The sequence below is a fragment of the Athene noctua genome, chromosome 3 (assembly GCF_965140245.1).
Source record: "Athene noctua chromosome 3, bAthNoc1.hap1.1, whole genome shotgun sequence".
In the NCBI taxonomy this organism is placed as follows: Eukaryota; Metazoa; Chordata; class Aves; order Strigiformes; family Strigidae; genus Athene; species Athene noctua.
Genome location: NC_134039.1, coordinates 29,446,281 through 29,471,006, shown reverse-complemented (window position 1 = coordinate 29,471,006; position 24,726 = coordinate 29,446,281). Strand labels below are relative to the sequence as shown.

The window sequence follows — 24,726 nt, the reverse complement described above, 5'->3', positions numbered from 1 at the left end:
AGACATATATAATTGTAGAGAGGGGAAATGAATAAATGTGTTTCAAAGAACAAGGAGAATTCTAATGTCAGCAAAGGGGTATATGACTCACTCATTGGGAAAATACTATTATTGGATACGTAAGTAGGACTGTACAAAGCACTTGAGGAGGGATGCTACTAGAAAAAAAGAGACTTAATAACTGAAGGTAGCATTTAGATAAGTGACAGTGAATGAATGAAGAGATGTGCTGTAAGTGCCGCAAGCCAACACAGGGCCTGGAGTGAAAGCAGAGGGAGAATGCAGGGTGAGGGTAGCGAAGGATGAAAGAGAGAGATCATGGACAATGAGGAGGAGCATTACTGGAGACTGCTGAAATACAATGGAATAGATGAATGTTTGTTAAAAGACTCTACTTGGCTTTTGGCAGAATAATGGTGACAAAGTGTTTCTGTTCTACTGAGTCAGGATTAAGAAAATAAATGAGGTGGAACTCCATGGGAGGAGAGGAAATGGCTGTGCTGAGGAGGCAGGAGGAGGCCCAGGAATCAGCTGGAGCTAGCTGCTGCAGAGTGGCTTAGGCTGCAATGGATGAGTGGTGTGGAGGAATACTGCCTTGTTTTTCAAGAGGGAAAAACAGTGCTTTATTGTTAACAGATGATGTATAGATTACAGACACGACTGAAATGAGCAGTGCAGGATCAAGGCATTTTGCATAAACTCAAGCCAGGCATTGAGAATAATTAACTAATGCTCCTGGTACAGGCAATGACAAAGTTGCAGATTTCTTGAGTCCAGAACATGTTGAACTTGAAACCTTTCAGTTTTCAAATCCGGGGCACCATCCCAACAGACCCATCCCACACCTATGGATGGTCATCATCCAGCCTGACGGTGTACTAGCACGTCTGACCAAGCAGTGGCTGAGGAGTCCAACCACTTCAGTGAGTGGATCAATCCAGTTTGCAGCCAGGGGCCAGGGTGTCTCCAGTCGTGGAGGAGAAGATTTCCAGAGCCTTTAGTTTGGGTCCAGCTGGGAGCAGCACCAGTTCTTATTTTGGTTTTGAAACCCTGAATTTCCAGCAAGCTGCTTTTTGGCTGCTTGCGTTGATTGAGTTGGTAGAGAGACAGATGTAGGTGGATAATGGGTAGAGGGGGTGGTAAGTGGCAGAGCTATTGCCTTAGTGAGAGGGAAGGATGCCGTATAAGTACTGCCAGTCCCCATTCAGTGAGCAAGTGGTGAGTCAGGGCAGATACTGAGTCAGCAAGAAGGTGGACGGGTAGGTGGGTGTGTAGAGCACCCTGGCTAGCTCAGTACAAACCACTCAGCCACACCATTGCACTCAGCTCCCCGTGGGAAAGTTGCAGGCAGTGGTTCAAGCTACTGCATCCTGGTTTCTCTCCCTTCCCATGCAATTCCCTGGGCTGCATTTCTGAGCCAGTGGGGCTTCAGAGAGGGCCCCTGACCATGGTCTCTGGTAGGCACATATTTTCCTGATGTGGTTATGATCCTACTTGCAAACTCTGTATTTCTCTGAGGTGTGGTAAAAAGAAGGGGAATGAAAATATCTGATGAAGGTAGAGAGCCCTGCAGTCTGTCTCATTTCAAAGATATATTGCTCATGGATTCAGGGAGCTGGTGAAAGGTAGGAGGGGGAGAGAGAAAAGAGAAAGAAAGAAAGAAAGAAAAGAAAGAAAGAAAAGAAAGAAAGAAAGAAAGAAAGAAAGAAAGAAAGAAAGAAAGAAAGAAAGAAAGAAAAAGAAATGAAAGAAAGAAGAAGGAAGGAAGGAAGGAAGGAAGGAAGGAAGGAAGGAAGGAAGGAAGGAAGGAAGGAAGGAAGGAAGGAAAAAGAAATGAGGTAGAAATAAGAGAGAAAATATGTGAGAGATGAAAAGAAATTACCATACAGCAGGATCCTGTTATTCAACCTAATTTTCAAAGGACTGCAGCTGTCGCACTGAGATAATCTGTTAATTATAACAGTCATTGTGTTTTGGCAATGGAAGAAAAAAAACAGGCTCTAAACAAGGCAAGGTAGTGGGGAAAAGAGAGGGGAGGCACGGCTGTGTCAAAATGCATGTCAGATGTTAGCTTGAAATATAGGTGGGCGAGCTGGCCGGGAGGAGGGTCCCTCTCCAGCAGGGCTGAGCTGTACCATTGCCTGCAGGTGGAGGATGGAGGGAAGGTGGAAGCAGCCATGTGGAAACATAATGTTCTGTCCAGCGTGGGGCTACTCCTCTTGCTGAATCCGGACATGCATTGAGGGGCTGAAGTGTCCCCATTAACATGTGCTTCCAGAGTTTTTCACTTTTGGGTCACGTGAAAGAGCTTAACCATAGCCCCCTTCACCTTTTCTCTGCTTCTGCTCCCCACCAGATCAGGACTTCATCTGCAGTATTTGAATCACTATCTGTAACAGTTTCTGATTTTGGTTGACTCTTGTGGGAAATGTGAGCACAGGGGCTGCCTTGTCTTTTGCCATCTTGCAGACTAATGATGTGTGGTAACGACACATGACTGTCAGAGACACCGTGGATGGGAAGGCCATGCAAGGGCAGCCCCTTCTTCTCACTGGAATGGTGTTTTGACCTCTGGAGTTTTCATACTGGAGTTGTACCAGGGTGGTTGCTTGTCTGACTTGGAGAGGTCTCACTGCTGGCAAAGGAACCTCTCTCAGATGGCTGCCCAGGGGAAGGTTGGCTGGAAGGTGAGAGCATGTTGAAGTATGCTGGAATGCCAATGCTTGTGCCCTGCAGATGTTTGCAGACCTGGAGGTATCCTCCACAGGATGACTGGCCACCAGTGCACCTTGTGAAGTGATTTCTACCCTCAGCAAGCCCAGGACCTATGTGATTCTTTAAGCTCCGAGTCCTTCCAGCAGGAGACAGTAGTGAGCTGTAATGCAAGGACTAACCCCTTCCATGCCCCTTCCCTGCCCTATCTGCAGGGTAGCACATTTAGGGGCACCCCAAACTGGCACCACTGCGTTTCTGGGGGTGTATTTAGCATCCAGAAATATTGGAGGTATGCTTGGTTTGAGTGAGGGCATCTCAAATAGTTTGTGGACCTGCCATTCGCAGACATCCTGGTGAAAGCCAGGAGATGCTGTTGTAGGAAATAGGGCAGCAAGGTCAGCACAGGACAGCAGAGGCATCAGGGGGACCCTGAGGTGATGGGAGTCTTTGCAGTGACATCACATACAACCCAAGAATTTCTCCTGGCCTCATGTCAGACATGATGCCCTCCCCTGCAGCAGTGTCCCACACACAGAGCCAGTGCTCTCACCTTGATCCCTACAGCAGCTCCCTCCAGTGCACCCAAAGCCCTCACTCCTGGCCTGTTACTTGCAGCAGCTCACATGCACATTCATGCAGAGCTGCTGTTCCTTTCCTTTCACCCTGACAGCTTGCAGAGAGCAGAGGTCATTCCCTGTCTCCTACAGCAACTCCCTGTCATGTGCACATGCACAGAGGCAACCCTCACACCTTCCTCCCTACAGTGATTCACGTTGGAGGACACATACAGAAGGAGTGCTCCCACCCCTTTTCCTACAGCCCTTCTCCCATACATACACTTGCACAACCACGGTCGTCTCCCGTGATCCACGCATACCCACATGCAGCCTGCGCTCCCTACAGCGCCTCACACAGAGCCAACACTCCCACCCTTTTCTCCATAGTGGCTGCTTCATGCAAACACACATGCGCACACACATACACTCAATACCAGTGCTTCGCCTGGTTCCCCATGGTGTTTCCTCCCCCGACAGGAGTCATCTCGTTCTCTGCTTCACAGAGTGATTAACCCATATACACACCTGGCCTGCACATCCACCCCATCACCAAGAGCAACTCCTCTGCATATACTCCCCCTCCTCCTCACATCCCTGGAGCTGACACTGCCACCCCTTTCTCTACAGTGACTCACACACGCAAGCCCATGCACAGGCACAGGCAGAGCCAGTCTTGCTGTTGCACTCCCCATGGCAGGTCTCTACAGACAGTCACACAGAGCCCACGCTCCCTCCCCATTGCCAACAGGAATTATTTCTAAACCTTTCCACTGTCTCATGTCTGGGCTCATGGTATGACACCAAGGGGAATGATGTTTCCCAGGCCCCCCTCTTCCCTGGAGGGAGAGCGATAAAGGTGGCTTTATTGCTGCTAATATTTTTTATGGAACCTGTAATCTCTTGACATTGTCTTCTACCTGGAGAAGGCTGTTCCCTAAGCCTACTCCCATGCACACACTCCTGTGGGCTGCTGCCGCGGGCTGTCTGGGCAGAGCTGGCTTGATGCAAATCCCCCTTAATCTTCAATAATTATATTAATATAAAAGGTAAACATTTCACTTTGGAAAACAAAGGTGGCTCTCTGGCCTGCCAGGGGATCACTGGCTTATGAAAGACCTTTCTGCCAGTATTTATCACTCTAAAATAAGATTTACGCTTCTAAAGCTCTCTTTTCTTTCATGATTCTGAGCTGCTTCATTTTTCTCCCATGAGCTTTTCTATCCTCTCTTTCTTGCTGCCTAACAAATTAAGCATCTAATTGTTGTGGGGGACGCATGATGGGAGTAGGCATTTAATATACAGCATTGTGTTGATTTTCTTCATGGTTACTCTTTAAACTGTTAGGCCTAGCAAAGGTTTGGAGTCAATATCTGTGCATTTGCTTGAGCCTGGGTGCACGTGTATGGCAGATGGTAATTTCAAGTTAACACCTGAACTCTTTCTGTGCCCTGACCCAACCAAAGGGCAGGACTGCAGAGCAGCATGGCCTTGGGGCAGTCCTACAGCCTGTATTTCAGCCCTCTGCCATTCCTGAGCAGGCAGCACACTGAGCTTGGAAGAGGGCTGATACCCAGTTACAGCACAAAGCGTAAGAAAGCAGGAGCTTTGGCCTGGTTTCAGGGTGTCCCCAGAGGCACCAAGAGTCTTTGGCAGGTTTTTAATACATTCATTTGTAATGTGAGGCTCTTAGCACCGTTTAAGCAATGGTAGAATTAAGTGCTGGTTTTTCCAGTGCACTGGGCCCCAGGAGGGCAATATTGACAAGGTCAGTTTAGGCCCAAATTGCTGCTGTATGTGGCTTTTCTGGTTGCCTTTTTACACCATGGCCCTTAGACCCTGTATCCTCTCTCAGCTGTGGTCCTTCCACCCCCTCAGCCTCCAGCTTGTCTCTGTCCCTCATATCATGCCTGTCCACACTTTCAGTGTTTGTATTTTAACCTGCCCTCATACCTGGCCATCTAAGTAGTGACTGTACTCCTGCATCACCCCCTGTGCCACCTTGATCCCTGAGCCAAATGGGTTGTCTGTGACTATCAGGACATCCAGCTCCTGACTCAGATTTGGGACTCTCCTCCCTCCATTTCATCCTCCCTGCTCTCTCCTCTGAATAGGGGAACCATCCCTGTGGTCTTCTGCTCTTCTGCAAACACTCTGGTTCGAAGAAATGCCAATAACATTGAGGCATCCATTAGCAGGGAGTAAACCAGAGGGAAATCTTTGGGAGCTCATAGCTAGTGGTTTGACTTTGTGCCAGCCAAGGAGGGTACAGTGCCCATTCATGGGCACAATGCCACTACTGTTCCTTGAAGCTCTCACATATGTGAGGATGGCTAGGAGCCAAGGAAACATTGTAAGAGCCATCTTGGGTTACACTGAAGAGCACTGGAATCCTTCAGCCAGGTAGGCCCAGCGCATGGGGGTGGTGATCTTGCACCTGCCCTATAAAACACATCACATCTCCCACCTTTTGCCTTTGCCTGTAGCCACAGCCTCCATTCAGACTAGGCGCTTCACAACTCGTTCATCCCCCTTCCTTGGCTCTGGGCTGGAGTTGCTTGCCCTTGCTCTCCCTTCCCTCCCTCCATTCCTGTGTCTTCTTGCTTTGACACCTGAGAAGCAGGGGAGGGAAACAGCAAACTCCACTGTCAGCACCTTCCAGGCCAGCAGAAAGGACAGAGTGTTGCTTCTTTATGGTTTTGGAATCCAACACTATCTGATTTTTGTCCATTTGGCTCTAGACATTTGAGGGAGGTCATGGTGCTGACCTCCATCCCTGGCATCCCCTTGCTTGTGAATTGCCAGTGTCAGGGAGCAACTGCTCCCTAAAGGTATGGTCACAACTGTGGTGGAGTTGGAGACCGGCACTCCTATGGCATTGCTGCATCAGGGACTGATGGCACTGAAATGGTGTCTGGGCCATCAGCAGGGGTGAAGGAGGCCACAGACTAAGCTGGCCTCAGGGCCCTTAAAACCAGGGCAATAGTGGGAAGACAGGAGCTGTTGGGGGAAGAAGGGCAGGGTCTGTGTATTTCTTGTATATAGTCACCTTGAGGGCCCAAGGGGATCAATGAATTTGACTTGAGGAGTGGCTTGGCCCTTCCTTTGGCCTGTGGCTGAGGCAAGTTTGCACAGCCAGGTGGGAGGTATACAGGAAAAAGGTCTTCTCTGCATGGTCCCCTTGTTTTTGACACATAGCAAGAATAAACACCACCTTCATTTCCATCCACCCTCTAACCCAGCCACCTCTTTCCTTGCCAGGCTGTTAGAACATCTCTCCTTCCAAACGTTCTCTGTGCTGTCTGAGTGTAGCTCCCTGAGTGGGATAAGGTGGCTCTCAGTGATTGCTGGGACTGCTGCAGAGGAACATGGTCCTGGCCTCAGAGTTTCTCCCCGTGAACCATGAACAAGCTACAGCAGGCAGTGATGACTTCAGCACAGCATTTGGAGCAGCCTGCCCTACCAGAAGGGGTCAAAGCAAGTGGGCTGGGATGTTCTTTTATGTGGTTGGGTATTGTGCAGGGTATTTCATGAGGTAAGACAGGCAGACCAAAGTATAACACTGAGAGAAGGATGCTGGCTAAAATCCAGGCTTAACTTTTCACTTCTTGCTCAGGGTCTGCCCCTGGACTCTCCTGGGGTGGCCATACTTTGGGCACCAATGTGCAGAAAGCACGACAGTATCTGTCACTCTTTTGTTCAGTGGAAGAGACTGGGCAAAGTGAAGGAGAATTAGAGAGGAAGGTAGAGGGACAGACAGAGATGATGTGGGGGATTGACTGTATCTCTGTATGGGGTCACTTCTGGAGAAGGTGGGACAAGGCAGGGGACTGGTGCTGAAGAATATAAGAGGCCTGTGGGTCCCAACATGTGGAGAGCCAGATGTGCCTCCTATCTGAGGCATCTGGAGAGACAGTGTCAGGAAATTACTTCTCATTGGATTATAAGGCCGAGAAACAAAGCAACAGACTGTGAAAACCTCTGCCTTCTGCTTCAGTGATGGCTGAAGCAAAGCTGAGACAGCAGCTGGAGGCCACAGTATGACAACCATAAATGACATGAGTTTGGCGGCCTCAGATGATGAGCTGTGGGGAACAGAGGCTTCCTCTCTCTTTTCCATTGGTATAATTCTTCTCCCCCTTCCCTTCTCTATCTTGGCTTTACTTTTTGGATTATTGAATATTTAAGTGTTTCTCTGTGACACTATCTCTGATCCTTTAATCCAGCTGGCCTGGTAATTCCACAGACCCAAATCAGCTCAGATTTCTCCACAGACGTAAGCCTTGTTCCTCAAGGGTTCAGTCCTCCTTCATTTATCTTCCTTCATTTTATATCTGCCCTTTGTGTCTCTGTGCTAGAAATTGGTTCAGCTTCTGCAGCAAAAGCTTCAGCAATATCTTTAGTGAGCAGCCTCCCCCCAGAATAAAAGGGCCAAGAGAGGATCTTTATTTTTCATTAACTAAGAATCTTTTTCTCTGTTTTTTTATTGTTTTCTGTCTCCTCTCCTTTTTTTTTTTTTTTTCTTTAAAGAGTGCCTACATGTTTCGTCTGCTGTATGAAATTATTTCCTCTGCACTGCTTGAGGACAGCCCCGTCAGTCTCCTGTCTCACTGCGGTGAAAGAAGGGTTGGAGCTGTAGCCAGAGGGAAGGGTGCTCCAGGCTGCCCTTCCCAGTCAGAACCAGGAGCTTGCTCAGAGCCCGGAAATATATTGAAACAGATGTTACTTTGCTGCTTATTCCTGCAAGGTGTCCTTTCCCACAAAGGGGCAGTGTTCATAGCCCCCAGGGAGAGGTGACAAAGTAGCAAGGTAGAAGCTGTGTGCCTCTCTTTGGTGGGAGGTAAGTGGGTGATGTGCTGCAGCACAGGACTTCTGGCCTTGCTGGGTGAGAGACTGGAGTCTTCTATTTGACATGCTGCCTACACCCTGCCCTCCCCAGTATGCTCAAGCCAGGTTGGATCACCTCAACAGACTTGTCCCTGTACCAAAAGGCAGGAACAATTTTTAGAGCACAAGTGGTTACATGTTGCTTCAATTATTTATCCCTCTTGCATCAAGGAAGGAAGGAAAGAAACAAAATGTTGGTCTTTTTCAGGGTGGGAGTCTTGTCTGTATTTTACCTGCTTCATGCATTCTGTGTACATTATTTTCAAGCAGGTGAAAATCTGTGGCTTTGGCCATGCTTGGGGCTTGCCTTTGTTTAGACTGGGAGTTTTGAGCCGTCCACAATAACAGCCTTGTGTTTCCTGCCCTCCCTCCCCTTCGCTTTTCTCTCACACTGCTGCCTTCCCCCAGGTCCCTGGCTGTGATCATGTTACTTAAGGGAGCCTGGGTACCCTTCTGCATACCCCGGATACGAGATTATACATTGTAATGGTTTCCTTCTCAAAGGCTTATCAGCATGGCAGGCAATACCACTTCTCTCTTGCTTGCACCCTCTGTAATGCTGTCTCTTCTCCATCTCCGGCTTCTCATGAAACCTTGCTGTCTATACTCTTGTCTCAAAGGCCCCTCCAACTGATGTGTCTTCTTGTCTCCTGTGTGCTTTCTTTTCCAGATTCCAGTGACAGATGGATCTCTCTCGTGCACACTTGCTCTTTCCCTCTCTGTATTTTTGTTTTCGACATGTTTGATCTGAAGCTCTGAAGCTTCTCAGAGGAAACCAGGGAGAGAAGGAAAAGAAGGAGGAGGAACCGAGGGAGCGTGAGCGACAGAGGAGGCAGCCCTGCCTTGTTCTTCCAAATCACACCGTGGAGGGGCGGGGGAAGACTAGAGGGGGGAGGACTTGTTTTGGGGTGGGTTCAGTGTGGGTGGGGGGTGGGTGGGGGGGAGGGAGAAAAGTGGAAAAGGACGGTGAGTCACTCATGAGCATCAAAGAAGATTTGTTATCCTCAGTCTGAATTTTTGTTTAGAAAAGAAGCACAAGGTAGTTCTCTTCCAGACCAATCATCCATGGTCCTGGCTTTTGGCTGTGCTGGAAGCAGATTGCACGTGTTCCCCCTGCTCCATGCTCCTGTCTTGACCCAGAGGGCAAGAAGAAATAATGGTGACAACACCCAATAGGACTGGGGTGCTCATGCCCTTCCATTGCTAAACCCCAGTTACTGCCCCTTTCTCTTCCCTCTGTCCCTTAGTTTCTTTTTACTGTGGTCCTGAGATTTGGGGTTGTTTTTTGTTGGGTTTTTTTTGCATCCTGATGAGGGCACCACTGCAGACCATGATGTGCCTGGGGTTGTGGGCAGCTGCCCTGCTCTGCTTGTTCTCCCCTGGCACTGTGCGAGGTGACTGCTGGCTGATTGAGGGGGACAAAGGTTATGTGTGGCTGGCCATCTGCAGCCAGAACCAGCCCCCGTATGAGACCATCCCCCAGCATATCAACAGCACGGTGCATGACTTGCGTCTGAACGAGAATAAGCTCAAAGTGGTGCTGTACTCCTCCCTCAACCGCTTCGGCAACCTGACTGATTTGAACCTGACCAAGAATGAGATCTCCTATATCGAGGATGGAGCATTCATGGGCCAGTCAAACCTCCAGGTCTTACAGCTGGGCTACAACAAACTCACCAACCTGACAGAGGGCATGTTGCGGGGCATGGCCCGTCTCCAGTTCCTCTTTGTGCAGCACAACCTAATTGAGCTGGTCACCCCTACTGCCTTCTCTGAGTGCCCCAGCTTGATTAGCATCGACCTGTCATCTAACCGTCTCAGCCGCCTGGAGGGAAACACTTTCACCAGCTTGAGCAATCTGATGGTGTGTGAGCTGGCTGGCAACCCCTTCAACTGTGACTGTAGTCTTTACAGCTTTCTTAACTGGCTGGCACTCTTCAACAATGTCACCAAGAACTATGACCGGCTTCAGTGTGAGACTCCACGGGAGTTCGCTGGGTACCCACTCCTGGTACCTCGGCCTCACCACAACCGCAATGCCATCACCATCTTCCAGTCCATGTGCAGAGGTGGCACCATCCCCTCCCTCTCCAGGGTCAACCCCACTCCTTATACCCCTGACTCCCAGCGAGACCTGGATGAGGGCTCAGCCATCAGCCCTGGGGACTTCCTCTCAGTTAAGCCTCCAGCCTCCTCCACCACTGACTCCTCCTTCAGTCCCAGCATCAAGCTCCATGATGTCACCATCACCTCAGCCATCCTGATGGTAACCATCCCCATGCCCTACAGTAAGATGTATGTCCTGGTCCAATACAATAACAGCTATGTTTCTGACATAGCAACACTAAAGAGCAAGAAGGAGTATGTCACAGTGAACAAGTTGAAGGCCCACACTGATTATACTTTCTGCGTGGCCTCCATCCGCAACAACAGGCGCTACAACCACACTTGTCTGACCTTTGCAACCCGGAGCAAAGGCAGGGAGGACCCTATTTCTAGTACTTCCACCACCACCCACTATATCATGACCACCCTGGGTTGCCTCTTTGGGATGGTCATTGTCCTGGGTGTGGTGTACTACTGCCTGCGGAAGCGGAGGATGCAGGAGGAGAAACAGAAGTCCCTCAATGTCAAAAAGACGATTCTGGAAATGCGTTATGGATCAGATATTGATACCAGTACCATGGTCCATCCTTCACAGAAGCTGGGTGAGCCACCAGTCATCCCCGTCTCACGGATGTCCTCCATCCCTTCCATGATTGGGGAGAAGTTGCCTCCATCAAAGTCAATAGAGGCTGGGATGGAGACTCCTAAAGTCACCACTAAAGGCAATTACATTGAGGTGCGGACTGGTGGTGGGGATGGGCTGGAGCGAACCCAGCGGGATGAGGACCTGAGAGAGCTTGACAATGGACAAGGCTCAGCTGCTGAGATCTCTACTATAGCCAAGGAAGTAGACAAGGTCAACCAGATCATCAACAACTGCATTGATGCTCTCAAGCTGGACACAGCCTCCTTCCTGGGTGGTGGGACTGGTGTTGATTCAGACATGGCCTTTGAGTGCCAGTCCATCCCAGCCAGTTCCTCGGGTGGGCTAGAGCGGCCCAGCTTTCTTTCACCACCCTACAAGGAAAGCTCCCACCACCCTTTGCAACGCCAGCTCAGTGCTGATGCTGCTGTGGCCAGAAAGACCTGCAGTGTCTCCTCTAGTGGCTCCATCAAGAGCGCCAAGGTCTTCAGCTTGGATGTGCCTGACCACCCTCCACTCAGCAAATCTGACTCCAAATACATTGAGAAGGGCAGCCCACTCAACAGCCCTTTGGATCGTCTTCCCTTGGTGTCCCCGGGCACCATCCACCACTTGGAGGTCAAGCCTTCTTACCATTGCAGTGAGCACCGTCACTCCTTCCCAGCCCTGTACTATGAGGAAAGTGCTGATACCTTGAGCCAGCGGGTGTCATTTCTCAAGCCACTATCCCGGTCCAAGCGAGACTCCACATACTCCCAGCTCTCCCCCAGACACTACTTCTCAGGCTACTCCTCCAGCCCTGAGTACTCATCAGAGAGCACCCACAAGATCTGGGAGCGATTCCGGCCTTACAAGAAGCACCACAGGGAGGAGGTTTACATGGCGGCTGGGCATGCCCTGCGGAAGAAAGTTCAGTTTGCCAAGGACGAGGATCTGCATGACATCCTGGATTACTGGAAAGGAGTCTCTGCTCAGCAGAAGCTGTGACTCTTCCTCACTCTTTCCAAGGAAACAATACAAAACAAGACATCTCCCCAACAACCAGAAAAAAATGCCACTTGACTGTGAAAAATAAACCACCAACAAAATACTCCTGACAAATACAAAACTGACAAAATTGTTTCTTAAAGTTTACAACAACAGAAAACTCTTACACACACAGACATCCCCCCCACCCCCCCCCCCCAAATTGTCTCTACTGTGTATGGGGACCATTGTTCTGCCTGCAGATGGTTGGGAGGAGCATTCTGCTCTGACACTCTGGTAACAACACTGGAGTGTGGGTGGGTGGGAATGGCCCAGAATGGGGTGGCAGTGGTGGCAGGGAAAGGGCAGGGGTGGACACTCAACTGGGCATGAAACTCAGCTGTGAACTATGGCTCTTTTGTTCCGGTTGAGGGCTGGTTTTCCTTTTGGGTGGGAGGGGAGGACATTGATTTAGAAAGCATCTCTGCCACTTGATACACCTGCTTTTTCAAATCTTACATCACTGATTTTTGCCTCATTTCCTTTGACAGTGGAAGCTTTTTTCTCTCTCCCATTCCCTTCTAACATAGGTGGGATTTGTTGGAAGAAGTTCTCTCACTTCTTTTCCTTTGCCCTTTCCTACCTTTCTGTTAAGGCTCTCTAGACTTGCACTTTCTGTCTAGATACTTCACGAAGCTCCATCCTCCTCAGAAGAAGGAGAGAAGGTCTGAAGCAACGAGGGAGATAGGAGGACCTGCCATACAGCAGGCTCTGTGCCCTCGCTGCTGTTCCTCCTTTCTTTCTCCTGACATGTTGCTGGTGAACACCAGCAATTCTGAAGTGATGGGCATTCTCCAGGCCTGCTCAGAGCCAGATTTCTGCCAGTTGGCGGTGGGGTATGAATGTGCTCTTTGGCATGGCAAGCCAGGTCCTCAAGGAGCCATGGAGTAAAAGGCGGGAATTTCTAGTCTCTCAGAGGTATAAAGGGTTCCCATCTCTCCATGAGTGTCACATGTCAGATGTCCTCCCCACCATACACACCTATGCTCAGTCTGCCCTTGTGCAGTAGGTTTGATACTCTCTGTTCATATCTCCCTTACTATGAGGAAGGGACTTGGAGAGGAGCTCAGCAGAACAAGTTCTTCAAGAAGCTTCTGCAGCTCTTCCCAACTGACTTGCACCATGGGATGTGTGGTGGGTGGGTGTGCATGAGAAGAGTATCACCCAACCTCATTTGCAGGTGGATGTGAATAATAGGATTTCAGTCGCTCACCTCACTGGGTTGACAGAAAAGCTATGAAGTGGCTTCCTCTTGAATAGGCCATGGACACTCTGACATGGATAGGAGACAGCCTAGGGTGAAGGTAGAAGCAGAGGAAACAAAAGAGATGTGAGAATGAGGCCTGGGAATAGCCCAAGAGGGATGGCCGCAGAAGAAGCTTCCCTTCGTGAGTGCAGCCTTTGGATGGCACTGTTCCTTTGAATACTTAGACACCCTCATGAGAGTCAGAGCAACATAGCACCTCCTAAATCCTCCACCTTCTCACAGTTAGCTGTGACAAACTTTTCTTAGGGATCCTTTAATGCCTTTTCAAAAACCCAGTTTCACTTGCTAGGTCCCAACCTCTGTCCCTTGGATAGATCTGCCACAGAGCTGGAAATGAGGCTACCACCCTCTCCATTTCATTTAGTTTCATTTCTAAGCAGCCCAACAAAGCACAATCTTGGCACTGTCTACCCCAAAGTTTTCTTGTCAGGCAGGGGTGCTGCCTGCTGAGTGCATGTTTTTGCAACACAGTGGGCCTCTTCTCCATGAGCTGTACACCCCAATTCTTGACAATCTTCACCTCTATCTGGAAGAGGCTGAAGGCCTGTATTGTGTTGGCCTTTCCTAAGTAGTTTTTTGCTTTCTGAGGTGCTCTTCAGAAGCCCCAGTGTTTTTGGGGGCCCTGGGAGAAGGATAAGGGTGTAGGAGCTTCTCTCGGAGGGATTTACATGCTACCTGCAGAGAATATGCCCGTTATCTGGCAGATAGTAGCACTGCCAGCTGTGAGAGATGGTTTCTATGCCACAGGTGACATGACTTCATCTTTTGTAAGTGAGGAGCAGCAGTAGGCAGAGCCTGGTGTGTGAAAACCAGAGGGGGGATCTCCAAGGTCTAAACCTGTGCAGATCTGTAGGGTTCCTTCCTTATAGGGATGCTGATGGTAACAATCCTAAGCCAGGTCCTGATTCCATTGCCTCAGCCTCCTTCACTGTCAGCCTGATTCCCCATAGTCAAATCATCATTTTGCCTTGAATCCAGAGGTATTCATGGGACTCTCTACACTGTAAGAGCCAGTCCAACCCAGAGAAAGGAGAGTGTGTGTGTGTGTATGTATGTGCAGGAGGATGAAGGAGAGTCACATCACTGCTGCCAGTCATCCCTCCATGTTGGGACAATGCAGCAAATCAAGACAGGTAAATGCTGTGAGAGATGCTTAGGCACAGCAAAGATCTCTCCAGCTACCATGTGGAGCAGACCCAGCGGTCTTCCATCATGGCAACAATCCAAGCAGGAAAGACTAATGACTGGGGCACAGAACTGGACAGGAAAAGGGGGACACAGGCACAGGGGGAGGGAGCCCTGTTCCTCTCTCCACCTCTTCCCTCCCTGTGCTTCTCTGATGTATGGTCTTGTAATCAGTTCCATTCAGTCTATACTTCTGGGGGGAGCATTAACCTGCAATGGTTTATGCTCCCTTCCCCCATCACCCCAATGAGGCAGAAAAGAAAGGTCAGGGATACAGCTATCATGAGGCCCTTCTTTTGCCTGTGGTGGGGATAAGGCTGGGTAGGAGGCACAAGCCATTTCTCTCCCAACTGTAGCCCCCCACTCTAAACCAGTGGGTGAAGTTTGCACAAGATGGACTGTTCTGTGGGAGGAAGAGGGCAAGGAAGGGGAACAAAGTATCTCACCTTCCTTCCTCCTCCCTTCTTCCTTGTTCTGCTCCCTTCCCAGGGGCGAGGGCTCGCAAAATCATGCCAGCCCTGTTGGAGGAAAGCAGATTTAATGTTCTATTTGCATGACAATTTTACTGTATTTTTCTGAGCAAACACCTGTTGTGTATGTGCCAGTTTGTTGGAATTTAACCTTCTCCCTCAAAGTCTTTCCCATCCTTGTCCCTGTTTTCCCTGCTCCTTTCATTCATTCCTGATGTGATTTTCTGAGAGATTCCCACCAGTTTGGGAGGGAACACACCCCAGAGAGAACACAGCCTAATCGGCCTCATAAAAAACATTCTTCCTTCTTTCCAGTGCCCCTCCCCTTGCCCCAAATATGGTCTCTCAGCTGCTTTTCAGGGTCATGTGCGTGAAAGGGGATGTGTTACATACCAAAGGCCTGCTCTTTCTAGGAGTCATCATATCTCTTAATTATTTAGAAACAGGAGTGAGGCCCCTCAAGACAGATCTCATAAGAGAAACGCTCACTACCATCCCTATGCCTCAGTTGCTTTTTCCCCAAAGTTACAAGCAAGGCTTTTCTTGGGGAATAAGGAGTGCTTCAGCTGCAGGGAAACCTCTGATACGGTGAAAGCTTGATGTGGAGCTATCACTTAGAAGACCTCCCACTACCTTCCTCATTGATTGCAGCGAGCTCTGCATTAGGTCTGTCCTACCCCTCCTCTCCTGTGGGTTGTCCTGGCAGAGGACAGGGCATGATGAAACCTTTAAGGCCTCTGTGCCAGGAAAAAGCACGAAGAGACTGCCTGAAGTTTCTAAACCCTGTTGGGCTTGGCTTGGCTTTGCAAGAGTCCTTCACCCCTGCCTTCTCCTAGTGCAAAATGGATCCATGGGGCAGAACCAAGACCAGCCCCTTTCACACTTTATTTATGTGTTGGTGACTCTTGTCAGGGAAAACAGGGGTTTAGTCACCTCACTGGAAAGTGCGGAGGGTGAGCTATGAGGTTGGGTGCTGGCCTTTCCTCTTCCCCCAGGAACAGGCTCAGTGGGGAGCCTGGGCTGGGTTCCTGCACACAGAATAGTGAAGGTGAGACCCTAGGCATGCTGCTCCTGTGGGGCAGAGCTCTTCCCCACTCCTTGCTGGTGCTGCCCTAGCTTATGCTTCGGTGCCACATTTCTCTCTCCCCACTCTTCCATGCTGAATAAATCCCTCCTGAGGCAGGTGTGAAATATTCATGACTGACAAATGAAGATTTATGTTGGGCTGAGGAGGCCTCTGTGTTTGCAATGCTAATCAGCCTGCTTTCCTGGAGGAGGCTCTGCCAGGCATGACTGGGGGAAGGAGGTGGAGATGCAGGAGGGAAGGGGAAAAGGAGCTGAGGAAGAGAGGAGGGGCACACACAGCAGGGATGAGGAAGGTGTGGTGTGATCAAGGAATGGGGAGGCAGGGAGGGGACAGGGGTAGAAAGAGATGGAGAGGGTGGAGAAGAGGGACAGGTTGGAAAGAGATGGCTGCACTGGAAAGAATGGGATGGTAAAAGAAGAAAGGGACCAGGAAGAGAAAGGGTTGAATGCAGAGGTGAAGGGTCTCTGAGAGGAGGTGGGGAATAAGTCAGCAGTGCCTGAAGGAAAAAGCTGGGCAGAGTTCATGATGAGCTGTGGCCCCTCTCTGTAGCGCAGAGCTCAGCACTACAGGGGGGGCCAGCTGCTACATGGACAGGAGCTGGACCCAGGGCCCTGAAAGCACATTTGCCATGTTTGTTGATGACTGGAAAGCTCAGCTGCATCTGGAAGGACACACAGCCTCTGGAAGCCTGGAGAACATCCCTTCCATCTCCTTCAGCACAAGCTGCACACAAGACCCTCATGGAGCTGCGTCCTCTCGCTGGAGCCAGCCTGCTGCTGTCCCACCATCTGAGCAGGAGGGATCATCTTCAGGGTGGCTTGGTGTGGGATCGACACTGAGTGCCACTCTCCACTGGGCTATAGGAGTCTCTTGTAGGCCTGGTGGAGCCTGCCTCACTTCAGCTGCCCCCTGCCCACCCTGGGTGAGGCAGTTGGTTTTGGGTCTTTCCCCAGAGAAAGGGCAGAAGGGAGCATCTGTTGCCTCTGCCCTACACGCAAGCATCCTGCACCCTGTCCCTCTAGCCGCTTTGGCCTTGTACTGTGAGGAGCGTTTTTGGTCTGCCTCCCCTCGACTTCTCCTGCCACACAATGTGGGGAGATGTCTCTATACCTCTCCACACGCAGTTCCACCAGGGCAACCCTCTGCAGGGCTGCCCCAACCCATTCCCCTGTCCCTGGGTGGAGAGAGGGCAATCTCTGCCCAGCTTCTCCTTCTCCCTCTGGGTGAGCACCTCCTCTCCTCCTTGACCTGCCAGGACATAAATCACCCTTCTCCCCTTATGGTCCCCACTCTGTCTGCCCCATCCTTGCGCGTTTGGCTTGGCCTTTGCCTCCCCCATAACTACCACCACCACTGTGAGGCCTTGCTCTTGGGTGGCCTGACCCCACTGCCTGCTCTCCACCTTCTCCAGGAGGAAGAGGAAGAGGCCGTCTGGGTCAGGTCAGATACTCCAGGGCTGGTTCAGCTGGTCCATCCACAAGCACAGCACCTGGGGCGAGGGGGTGGGAAGGGGCAGGCAGCTGCTGGGCACGGAGCCGGAGCTGGGGGTATCAGCCCTTGAATGTAAGGAAGGGCCTGGGAGGCAGCTGCTGGGACTGGCTCCTTGTGGCCTCTTTGGTGTTCCTCCTTCCATAACAACCCTGTGACCCCCCTGGTTGTGTATGGACAAATTTGAGTTGGAGTTTTTTTTTTCTTTTAGATTTTTATTTCTTTTTCTTTTCTTTCTCTCTTTTTTTTTCTTCTTTCTTTTCTTTTCCTGTTTTAAAATTGAATGGCACGAAATCATTTTTCCTCAACTCGGAGATTCCTGTATGGAGAAAATCAATTTCTATATTTGCAATAAATTTCTTATTTAAAAAAAAAAAAGAACAAAAAAACCCCCAAAAAACAACAGATAAAAAATATGAAAAGCTGCTTCTGAGTCCATTTGTCCCAGCCTTGTATTGTAGAGGAGGTGGGAGGGGAGGGAACTGAGAAAGCTGGGGTAGAGTCTGGGAGAAAGATTGTGGATTTTGCCAATCACCCAGTGATCATCTGCTCCCCCCAAACACAGTTTCTCTGCCCTTGGATATTGCCTTGTTTGGACACATCCTCATTTTTATTGAGTTGTCAGTTCTGTCATGATACCAGTCCACTCCTGCACTGATGAGCACCCAGTTCATGCCCCATTCTGGGCATGCATACAGGACTGCCTGGGTGTAGGGCAGCACTTCCTCACCCATCCCCTACACAACAAATTCTTAGTTGGCGGTGAGATGCATCTTCTGCCCAAGCTCCAGAGCTCTCTGAAGGAAAGGAGTACAAGCCAGGTGATTTGGCCATGGGTAATGACTGAGAAATCTGTAGCCTAATCCACCAGCAGATATATCCTGATCTCAGCTCTTCCTAAGCATCAATATTCAAAGACAGCAATATTGCCAGCAAATCTGTGGCTACTGGTGCATTTACACATATAATTAGGGCCATTTGTGTATGGTGACATAACAGCCATTCCCTTGCATGTCTTGTCTCTTCTCCACCTCGTGTTTTTTCTTGTTGGTCGCAAGAGTGGTACTGCTACTTGGCTCAGAGGGTTTTTCTTTTGCCCTTGCACATCCAGCTCTGATCAGATGGGTCTAACAATGGCTTCTGAGCTTCCTTCTTGGGTGTGCTGAGCTCATGGCCTCTGCTCAGAATGTAGGGAGGGGCAGGAATAAACAATCCTAGGGGGTTGTGAGTATGGACACAACAGTGACTTTCAACTCCTGGATATATATGCTGTGGTAGCTGATGACTCTTACTAACACTTGAATTGATTTTAGAGCAGCCTTGGGGGCAGATGCTACTACAGGCAAATGCTTCACAGTCTGGCATGTTCTTCGTTGGACTTAGGAAGAATGATTGAGTGTGGGAAGGAATGTTGCTGGTCTGTGCATCTCTGGGTGATGGACAATGGTGCATAACAAAGAGGAGCTCTGCTGATGTTAATCAGAGCTTCATGTGCTTGCTGTATAGCTGGATCTTTGGGTTGAGGTGGTGTTCCTGACATCTGCATCTCTGCAGTGCAGGGATATGGGCCTTCTGAGACAGAGAATCTCAACCCTTGGGAGGAATTAATGCATAAATTATAAAGAGGCCTAATCTAATCAGTAGAGTGCTCCCATGCTGTTTGTTTTGTTGCTAAATTCGATTTTGTCTTCACAGTCCCTCCCTGCATTTCACCTGGTTGCTCTGCCACAGGGATGAGAAAGGACAAGATGTATTTGCAAATGCTGTCTAGAGGGAGCAGGAAGTTTTGGGAAGGGAAGACTGTCTGGGCTGAAGTAATCACAAATGTCCTGAAGACAGGACTGTTAGGCTGGGTGGGGAGTGGGGACACTGTATTCAGCCCTCTGGGCCAAAATGGAATGTGATGAAAGAGTTAAGCAGTACTTGTATTGAAGCAGCCTTTGGCTGATTCCAAAGACCTCTGCTCTGCACAGGGTTGTGTGAGCTAGTGTGTGTGCGGGGAAGGGATGAGGTGTGAGCTACGTCTGGGAGTCTGCATTGTTCCCTCAAGTGCCTCTGAATATAACTGTGTCCAACTGACGCAGTCCCTGCAGCAAACCACACTGACCTCTGCCTCCAGAACCTGCTTGGTCGACCATGAAGACTGCTTCATGGAGTGGGAGAAAGACCCAGTGCTGCGCTGTGAACAGTGGAGTGGCTGCAGTGGACACTGATGGAGAGAGTCACCTGGGTGGCTGGCGTGAGCCAGCCTGCTGAGAAAACCCATCATGGAGAAGAACAGTGCAGCTTTGCATAGCCTCATGTTTTAGGCTGGCTGCAGACTCAGGAAGACCATTTTGTCTTGTCTTGTAGTTGGTTCATGCTGATGTGGTTCTTTTTCACCTCCATGAAGTTCAGTAACTTATTCAAGCCATCATTTGCTGCAGCACAGGAAGAACTGACTTAGCCACATAACCTTTTGCTGGAAATCATAAGGGACAGTTGAGAACATCTTGTGTGTACATGTGTTGTGAAACAGACAGGCAAGGGGGCAACATTGCCCTCTTCTGGACTGACTGTCAGGACTGGAAGAACAACTCTAGTGGAATTGCAGCCTGGATGATGAATCCTGTTTCTAGGTAATATCCTTTCTGAGCCTTGATTTCCTATTTAAATCCTGGTGGCTTTTACAATAGCCAAGTCAGACTAGGGGATACCACCACTCTCTGCAGCTTCTGTGCCTTGGGACCCTGAACAAGCGTGAATCCTCAGGGTTAGGCTAAGCCTAAGAGAGCAGAGTGAGGAATCTCTTCCCTCCAGATAATGTTGGAATTAATGGAACCAGTAACCAACAGCTGTGAAGGTCAGTGAGTGAATGGATGAGGGTGTGACGGTCGCACTACTGACATTTTTCCCAAGGGCTGTCTGTCAAGGGGAGGAGAGCAGTGCAGGCTAGGGAATGGTCAGGACAACATCCTTCCCCAGGTCTTGAATGCACTGTCAATTAAAACACAAAGGTGTGTGCCATGCAGGGCTGGAGGACAGACAGAGATCTACACAGAGCCCAGGGGGATTTTGGACTGTAAGTGCACAGGCCATGCCCATCCTTAGCAGGGGAGCAGAGGATGTCACTGAACAACCTGTACATCTCCCTTCTCATCCTTGGAGGAAAGACAAAGTGAAGGCAAACCCAAACAGCCTGAGTGTGAAGGATTTGGGAGTGAAAGGATAAGAGAGATGGAAGGAGGACTCAAATACACAAGGAACATGTACACATGCATAGTTAAGATGGTGAATGGATTAGTATCACTCGTGCTGCACTATACAGCCAAACTCAAGGTTCTGCCACAGGCTTGGTGGGACTATGGCAGGGTGCAGAACTGCTCCATTACTTGTCTTCCCAAGTATCCAACAGGGATCTGTGACTTCCCTTCCCTCATCAGGCTCCCTGGGACAGGGTCTGTCTCTCACAACATGGTTATATGATACCTCTTGCAATGGGATTGCCAGATTACTCAGGGTCTGATAGCATGTATCCTTGAAGGAGGAAGGAATGGCATTGAAAGTGAGTCCAAGAAGCTGTATTGTTGACTCCTGCTAACCAAGGCAGAAGTGAGCAGGGGCCCAGCTAATGCTGCTGTGGAAAATGGATCAAAAGCCTCATCACTTTTTAAATGAGAAACACTTTAAAAAAGAAAAGCATTCAGCTCCATCTCTCTGTATATGTCACCGGAAAGGGCATCGTTAAGAATTCATTGCAACTTCTGCACCCAATTTTCCAGCCCAGTGCCTTGTCCCGCTTGTCTTACTCCACCTTCAAAGACAGTGGAGGCTCTGCCATGAGCATTGAGGGACAAACGGGACCTGAATAACAAGATGGAGCTTGAAGAAAGAGCGGGGAGAGCTGAGGACCTCTGGTGTGAAGTGGCTGAAGGAGGGAGAAGCACAGACAGGCAGGGAGCATGAGGAAGAGTCAGGCTTCCCCATGGACTTGTGAGCAAATAGGCACAAGCCTGCCCCAGCTGCCTGCTGTTATCTGCTCACGTAGGCCTGGAGATTTCCTTCTACTCTGCTCTGTCCCTTATTATGCGTCTAGAGTTTATCCAGGGGTGAGTTTAAGGGTGGGGATGACTGGGGATTCCTAATAGCGAAAAGAGGTCCATGTGGTGTTGAACCAAGGTCCTGAGCTGCAGCTGACAAAAATGGCTAAGCCGAGCAAAGCTGTGTCGTAGGGTGGATTCATCAGGGCAAGAAAGTTCTAGGTCTAGCAGGTTAAATCTATAAAGGCTGAAGTGGCTGTACCTGTTGTGAATGAGTGCCTTCAGTCGAAGAAAAGTGGCTGCTTAGTGTCATGATATCTGCTCATCTGGAGGAAAAGGGGCTTCATTCTGGGCTTTGCTGATATTGGGCATTGAGCCAGAAAACACATGATATCCCAGCTTCTCATCCCTTCCTTTAAGGTGAGGAGAGGGCTGTTGCCTCTGTTTCTCTGCTGTACATTTTCTGTCTCTGTCTTGTGTCACAATCATCTATGGGGTCCCTGCCTGTGACATCCGTTTCTCTTTCTGTCTGCTTCTCAAGTGGCAGCCAGGGAGATAATTGGTATTTTTGACACTGTTTGTTGAGCACTTTGTGGCAGGAGCTGCCAGGATGAAGCCGTGAATTAGATAATTAAGGTTAATTAGAGGCTTTCCAGGGCTATGTTACCATACTCCATGAGGACAGTGCACTCCTTTCAGAGCCATTGTAGGGAATAGTGCGTTTAGGGGAGAAGAGATGAGTAAGGATGTGTCAGTGGCATTGATGGTGGTTGTGGTGGCTAGGAAAAGGATGTTCCAGCACCTTAGTGACTTTGGAGGTTGTGACTTTGGAGGTTGTGGAGTGGAGCAAAGAGCTCAGAGTGAGAAGCAAGGCTGGACACAGACTGCAGTTGGGGCAGTGGGGGGACATGATGGTGAAGAAAATGCAGCTGAGGGAGGAGAGCCAGTTCTCAGCACCAGCTGATGGTAGTTCGGCTTTTGCTGCAGCAAAAGCAGTGGCTCTCTAAAACCCAGCAGGTGAAAAGATGACCTGAGGAGGCGGATCAGCCTGAGCTGTTCTGAGGTTCAATGACTGATGTGGTGAAGGTGGAAGGTTTTTAAACTCCTATGGAGCTGTGGCATGATGTTGGAGGAGTAACTGGGTGGTAGGTCCCTCACTGGTCCTCATGCCTGCCTTCTACTGCTACAGGAAATTGAGCTGGAAGGTAAAATTTGCCAGGGCAACATGCATAGAAACCAAGGCTTGAGTGATCTCTGAAAAGCACTCAGCCACCCACAGCTGCCAGATGACAACTCTGCTCTGACCTGCATAGCCTGCTTCTGTATGAAGGCATCATGTGCCGCTGCTTCTCTAAGAAGGTCAGCCTGCCTGTGACTGAGTGTACAGTGGGAGAGAGCACCAGTCTAGTGGTGGAGTGTGGGAGGGGGAGAGATGATTCTTCAGGTTTTGCTGTCCCCATTGTCCCAGAGCTGCTGTGTCTGCACCTGTCTCTACTGCTAGTGCTGGGTTGTTTTACTCTGGGGATGATGTAGAGACACTGCTCCCTCACCCCTACCCAGATGCTTAAAGGGGAAGGGGGCACTGACTTCTCCAGCTCTTCTGCGCAGCTAGTGTGCTTGAAGGTAAAACTGCCTGAGGCAGGTTAGCCAGCCTGTGAGGGAGGTTTAGATGACAGCTGTCCTTCCTACTTGCAATTGTTGCTATGTAGGGATGCTCTGAAGAGGTTGCCTTTGCCAGCAGAGACATTCTACACCCTTGTACCCTCTCAGAGAAATAAGAAACTTGTCTTGTTGCTACAAGGCCTTGGAGTGATCATTCTAGCATATTATGGGGCCTTTCCACAGAAGAGTAGAAACTTCATGATCACTACATCTATGAATCTACACTGTTATAGACCACCTGGGTCTGAAGAAACTGAAGAACTCCCTTCTGTCTCTGGGGGAGGAATGGACTTCTCTGGGTCTCTTGGAAAGTCACATTCCTTATATCCCAGATAGACTTCATGAAGTGTTCTTGGGAATGGAAGAGATTTGTCTCTCTCACTTTCTCACCTCATCGCTAAGTCCCAGGTCTAATTGGTGTGGCAGATGGAGGGAGGCAATATGTGACAGCAGCCAGACCTCTGTGCCTCTTCTGCATGGCTGCTTACCTGTGAAAAGCAGCCAGTCATCTGAAGCACTGATGGAACTGAACACAGGTTCTCCTCTCACCTCTGCTTCTTTCCTGCATACTTGTATTTTCCTCACAATTTCCACCCACCACTCTTTTCACATGTCTCTTATTCCCTGTTTTCTCCATTCTCCACCTTCCTTCACTGCCCCTCATCTCTCTGTTCCTTAGGGAATCACAACTTACTCCATCTCTCCTCTCCCTTACTTTTTTGATGCTTTCACTCACCACCTTCTACCTGTTGTCCTTTTTCCGTATCTCCATTTCTTTCCCTCTATTCAACCCCTTCTGTCTCTTCCCTTGTCCACGTATTTTCCTCTTTCATACAATATCTAATATAATTCGTCACAACTTGAATTATCCAAACCTTCAAGCAAGTGGTTTCCCACAGGGCAACAAAATGTGAAAAATATCTTTGTTCACCAAAAATTAAATATTGACCATATGGGGTGGAAAAAACCCAACAAGCTAGACGAAAACAGTGCCAGCTCATTGCTCAGAAAGGCATGAAGAAAGGCAAAACTTGTCTCAGCAAGTATTCACCATTGGGTGTTGAGTGTTTCAGCATCAGTGTGTCACTGAAAGTCCTGCTAATATTCTCAGCCAGAATGTGCTGCAGTGGGGTCAACCTGTCACTGGAGTTGACAGAAGATGGAATCTGTGATGCAGCTGAGATACAGTCAGTGTGTGAAACAAACTTAGGATGTCTGTTTTACACACACACACACAGCTACTCCGCAGTCCTACAGCTTTGTTCTTCTAGGCTGAGTCAGGAAAGAAATTTAATTTTAGGGAAAAAATACAAAACCTACCAGACACTGAACCTTGCTCTTATACTAACCAGAGTCTGGAATAAATTAAGGGTGCAGCCCTTCAAAATGAGGAAAGGAAAAGGGAACTTCAGTCCACAAACAGTTATTTCTGAGGTGATGCCTCTGCCCAAATTACCCCCATTGTGAGTCTTCCAGAAATGGCTTTGATTATGGGGTAGGAAGGGCAGGGGTAGGCCCATTTTAACCTGGTACCATACCATCAGAAACATATTGTTCTTACAAGCAGGAGATAGACCCAGCACCACTATAGATTCTAAACAGGGCAAAGAAGAATTT

At 49.4% G+C, this 24,726-nt stretch overlaps 1 protein-coding gene and 1 long non-coding RNA gene across 2 annotated transcripts in view; both read left to right on the top strand.

Annotated features, from left to right (window-relative positions):
• Positions 1-9,012, top strand: part of LOC141958522 (uncharacterized) — a 51,178-nt gene extending 42,166 nt beyond the window's left edge. Inside the window, exon 3 of the long non-coding RNA XR_012633286.1 lies at positions 8,827-9,012. This is a non-coding gene — a long non-coding RNA (uncharacterized LOC141958522). The remainder of the gene's footprint in view (positions 1-8,826) is intronic.
• A 94-nt stretch (positions 9,013-9,106) lies between these two features.
• ELFN2 (extracellular leucine rich repeat and fibronectin type III domain containing 2) lies at positions 9,107-18,068 on the top strand. The gene has a single exon (XM_074902444.1). The coding sequence runs from the start codon at positions 9,466-9,468 to the stop codon at positions 11,890-11,892; it is 2,427 nt and encodes an 808-aa protein (XP_074758545.1). The 5' UTR covers positions 9,107-9,465; the 3' UTR covers positions 11,893-18,068.
• Positions 18,069-24,726: the final 6,658 nt, after the last annotated feature.

What these genes read in the sequence shown, in the direction of transcription:
- ELFN2 (XM_074902444.1), top strand. Translation starts at nt 9,466, where the DNA reads ATGAGGGCACCACTGCAGACCATGATGTGCCTGGGGTTGTGGGCAGCT.